Consider the following 5,000-nt stretch of genomic DNA (forward strand, 5'->3'; position numbering starts at 1 on the left):
GCGACATGTGGTTGGGGAGGAAGCTGTAACAGATGGATTGCAGCGTTTAGAATGGGACCTCCAACACGGCAGCACACTCGAACAGTTTAAAAATCAGCTGGGCGATGGGAAGGATATCAAGGCAATCTACGTTGACATAGCACAACAACAACGTACAAGAAACCGTGGCCCAACAAACCGGGAGAGGGGGAGGGGAAGTGGGAGAAGTTTACTTCAACTCCCAGTCCTTAGGCTCCCAGGCCACCAACGCCACTCCTTGAACCAAGTTTGGGCTAAACCCAGCACCGGTGCCAATGGTGTGCATCGATCCCCATCGTCCTAGAATGGTTACAGCACAGAAGGAGGCCATTACAGAGGGTGCAGAAAAGATTTACGAGAATAGAAACATAGAAAAATAGGAGCAGGAGTAGGCCATTCGGCCCTTCGAGCCTGCTCCGCCATTCAATATGATCATGGCTGATCTTCTGTCTCAATACCATATTCCCGCTCTCTCCCCATAACCCATGATTCCAGGGATGAGGGATCTCATTTACAAGGATATAGACTGGAGAAGCTGGGGTGGTTCTCCTTGGAGCAGAGAAGGTTGAGGGGAGATCTGATGGAGGTGTTCAAAATCATGAGGGGTCTGGACAGAGCAGAGAGAAACTGTTCCCATTGGCGGAAGGGTCGGGAACCAGAGGACACAGATTTAAGGTGATTGGCAAAAGGCGACATGAGGAAAAACTTTTTTTTTTTTTTTTTTAAACGCAGCGAGTGGTTAGGATCTGGAATGCACTGCCTGAGAGGGTGGTGGAGGCAGATTCAATCGCCGCTTTCAAAAGGGAATTGGATAAGTAACTGAAGGAAAAAATATTTGCAGGGCTACAGGGAAAGGACGGGGGAGTGGGACTAGCTGAAGTGCTCGGAGAGCCGGCACGGGTTCGACGGGCCGAATGGCCTCCTTCTGTGCTGTAACCATTCTATGATCCTAGTAAATCTCCTCTGCATCCTCTCCAAGGCCTTGACATCCTTCTTAAAGTGCGACGCCCAGAACTGAACACAATACTCCCGCTGAGGCCTAACCAGCGATTTATAAAGGTTGCGCACAACAGCCCTGTGCCGATGATGCACTCCAGATAGGCTTTAAAACCCCATTGGTGCTCAAAATGATGCTTGTTTTTGAGACGAGCAAATAAGGAGAAACTGTTTCCACTGGCAGGCGGGTCGGTAACCAGAGGACACAGATTTCAGGCAAAGGGCAATAGAACTGGGATCTGGGTGGGGGGTGGAAGAGGAGCTATTTTTTGTGGTCTAGAACGCACTGCCTGAAAGGGCAGTGGAAGCAAATCCAATGGTAACTTTTAAAAGGGAACTGGATAAATACTTAAAAACAAAGAATTTGCAGGGCTGAGGGGGGAAGTGGGACTAATTGGAGAGCTCTTTCAAAGAGCCGGCACAGGCACGATGGGCTGAATGGCCTCCTCCTGTGCTGTGTGGAGGGAGTGCAGCGAAGATTCACCAGACTGATACCTAGGATGGCCGGAATGACGTATGAGGAGAGATTGAGTCGATTGGGCTTATACTCGCTGGAGTTTAGAAGAATGAAAGGGATCTCATTGAAACTTATAAAATTCTAACAGGACTAGACAGACTGGATGCAGGAAGGATGTTCCCGATGGCAGGAATAGATAAGAGAGAACCAGTGGATGTGGTGTATTTGGACTTTCAGAAGGCTTTCGATAAGGTCCTGCTTAAGAGACTAGCGTGTAAAGTTAAGGCACATGGGATTGGGGGGCAAGGTATTGACTTGGATAGAGAACTGGTTGGCAGACAGAAAGCAAAGAGTTGGAATAAACGGCTCTTTTTCCAAGTGGCAGGCAGTGACTAGTGGGGTACCGCAGCGATCGGTGCTAGGACCCCAGCTATTCACAATATATATTAATGATCTGGACGAGGGAACTAGATGTAATATCTCCAAGTTTGCAGATGACACAAAGCTGGGTGGGCGTGTGCTGTGAGGAGAATGCTGAGAAACTCCAGTATGATTTGGACAGGTTGGGTGATTGGGCAGAAGCATGGCAGATGCAATATAATGTGGATAAATGCGAGGTTATCCACTTTGGTGGCAAAAACAGGAAGGCAGATTATCTGAACGACAATAGATTGGGAGAAGGGGAAGTGCAACGAGACCTGGGTGTCCTTGTGCACCAGTCACTGAAGGTAAGCATGCAGGTGCAGCAGGCGGTTAAGAAGGCAAATGGTATGTTGGCCTTCATAACGAGAGGATTCGAGTACAGGAACAAGGATGTCTTGCTGCAGTTGTACAGGGTCTTGGTGAGACCGCACCTTGAGTATTGTGTGCAGTTTTGGTCACCTTATCCGAGGAAGGATGTTCTTGCCATGGAGGGAGTTCAGCGAAGATTCACCAGACTGATACCTGGGATGGCAGGAATGACGTATGAGGAGAGATTGGGTCGATTGGGCTTATACTCGCTGGAGTTTAGAAGAATGAGAGGGGATCTCATTGAAACTTATAAAATTCTAACAGGACTAGACAGACTAGATGCAGGAAAGATGTTCCCGATGGCGGGGAGTCCAGAACCAGGGGTCACAGTCTAAAGATAAGGGGTAAACCATTTAGGACAGAGATGAGGAGGAATTTCTTCACCCAGAGAGTGGTGAACCTGTGGAATTCTCTACCACAGAAGGCAGTTGAGGCCAATTCATTAAATATATTCAAGAAGGAGTTGGATATTTTTCTTAAGGCTAAAGGGATCAAAGGATATGGGGAGAAAGCAGGGACAGGGTACTGAATTTGGATGATCAGCCATGATCTCATTGAATGGCGGCGCAGGCTCGAGGGGCCGAATGACCTACTCCTGCTCCTATCTTCTATGTTTTTATGATTAAAATCGGGGGATGCGCAAGAGGCCAGAATTGGAGGAGCGCAGAGATCTCAAGAGGGTGGTAGGGCTGGAGGAGGTTACAGAGATAGGGAGGGGGGGGGGCGAGGCCATGGGAGAACCGAACCGGTGGGGAGGGGAGGGATGCCAAGGAAGAACGACAGAAGGCAAAATGAATGCTCTTGAAGCTCGCCGGTGTGGAGCGGCACGAAGGTGTACAAACGCTTCCGGACTTACTGTGAGGTGACGCGGGAACATTCTCCGTGGGAGAAACTTCCATTGCAGCAGAGCCCGTGCTCTCTCTGTCGGGAGCAACGACAAGAGGATTAGAAATTGGTGCAACAGCAACAAACTAGAACAGAACCACATGCCGTGATTGTTACATAGAGTCAGGGGCCGGCCGGTCTCATCGCGGGGACAAGCAAGGCCTGAAATACCACCGAGAAGCCATTTAAACCTGCTGTTTGGATTACACGGCAACAATGTTTACACTCCAATCGGTTGCAATTGAAAAATAATTAGGAAAAACTTGCATTTCTATAGCGCCTTTCACCACCTCAGGACGCCCCAAAGCGCTTTACAGCCAATGAAGTACTTTCTGAAGTGTAGTCGCTGTTGTAGGGAACGCAGGCAGCCAATTTGCACACAGCAAGCTCCCACAAACAGCAATGCGATAACAACCAGATAATCTGCTTTCACAACGTTAAGAACATGAGAAATAGGAGCAGGAGTCGGCCATTCGGCCCCTCGAGCCTGCTCCGCCATTCAATGAGATCATGGCTGATCTACCTCATCTCCACTTTCCTGCCCGATCCCCAAATCCCTTGATTCCCTTAATATCCAAAAATCTATCGATCTCCGTCTTGATTATACTCAACGACTGAGCCTCCACAGCCCTCTGGGGTGGAGAATTCCAAAGATTCACCGCCCTCTGAGTGAAGAAATTTCTCCTCATCTCAGTCCTAAATGGCCGACCCCTTATTCTGAGACTGTGACCCCTGGTTCTAGACTCCCCAGCCAGGGGAAACATCCTCCCTGCATCTACCCTGTAAGAATTTTATGTTTCAATGAGATCGAGGGATAAATATTGCAGGGAGAACTCATCCTGCTCTTAAACATAGAAGATAGGAGCAGGAGTAGGCCATTCGGCCCCTCGAGCCTGCTCCGCCATTCAATGCGATCATGGCTGATCATCCAAATTCAGTACCCTGTCCCTGCCTTCTCCCCATATCCCTTTAGCCTTAAGAAATATATCCAACTCCTTCTTGAATATATTTAATGAACTGGCCTCCACCGCCCTCTGTGGCAGAGAATTCCACAGGTTCACCACTCTCTGGGTGAAGAAATTCCTCATTTCAGTCCTAAATGGCTTACCCCTTATCCTTAGACTGTGACCCCTGGTTCTGGGCTCCCTGACCATCGGGAACATCCTTCCTGCATCTAGTCTGTCCAGACCGGACAGAATTTTATAGGTTTCGATGAGATCCCCTCTCAATCTTCTAAACTGCAGTGAGTATAAGCCCAATCGACACAATCTCTCCTCATACACCATTCCTGCCATCCCAGGTATCAGCCTGGTGAATCTTCGCTGTACTCCTTCCATGGCAAGAACCTCCTTCCTCAGGTAAGGCGACCAAAACTGCACACAATACTGAAGGTGCGGTCTCACCAAGGCCCTGTACAGCTGTAGCAAGACATCCTTGTTCCTGTACTCGAACCCTCTTGCTACGAAGGCCAACATACCATTTGCCTTCTTAACCGCCTGCTGCACCTGCATGCTTACCTTCAGCGACTGGTGCACAAGGACACCCAGGTCTCTTTGCACTTCCCCTTCTCCCAATCTATTGCCATTCAAGTAATAATCTGCCTTCCTGTTTTTGCCACCAAAGTGGATAAACTCACATTTATCCACATTATAGTGCATTTGCCATGTTTCTGCCCAATCACCCAATCTGTCCAAATCGCACTGGAGTTTCTCGACATCCTCCTCACAGCTTACCCTCCCACCCAGCTTTGTGTCGTCTGCAAATTTGGAGATATTACATCCAATTCCCTCGTCCAGATCATTAATATATATTGTGAACAGCTGGGGTCCTAGGACCGATCTTGCAGTACTCC

General features: G+C 48.7%; 1 protein-coding gene across 1 annotated transcript in view; it reads right to left on the minus strand.

Annotated features, from left to right (window-relative positions):
- Nucleotides 1-5,000, minus strand: part of LOC147118316 (DDB1- and CUL4-associated factor 11-like) — a 30,140-nt gene that overhangs the window by 879 nt on the left and 24,261 nt on the right. The window contains exons 4-5 of the mRNA XM_085983883.1: nucleotides 3,120-3,184; nucleotides 6-23 (exon numbers count right to left, since the gene is read on the minus strand). Coding sequence (XP_085840009.1) covers nucleotides 6-23; nucleotides 3,120-3,184 — 83 coding nt within the window. The remainder of the gene's footprint in view (nucleotides 1-5; nucleotides 24-3,119; nucleotides 3,185-5,000) is intronic.

This window comes from Somniosus microcephalus, chromosome 4, assembly GCF_052327205.1.
Source record: "Somniosus microcephalus isolate GS21.2 chromosome 4, FLI_Smic_1.0, whole genome shotgun sequence".
NCBI classification, from domain to species: domain Eukaryota; kingdom Metazoa; phylum Chordata; class Chondrichthyes; order Squaliformes; family Somniosidae; genus Somniosus; species Somniosus microcephalus.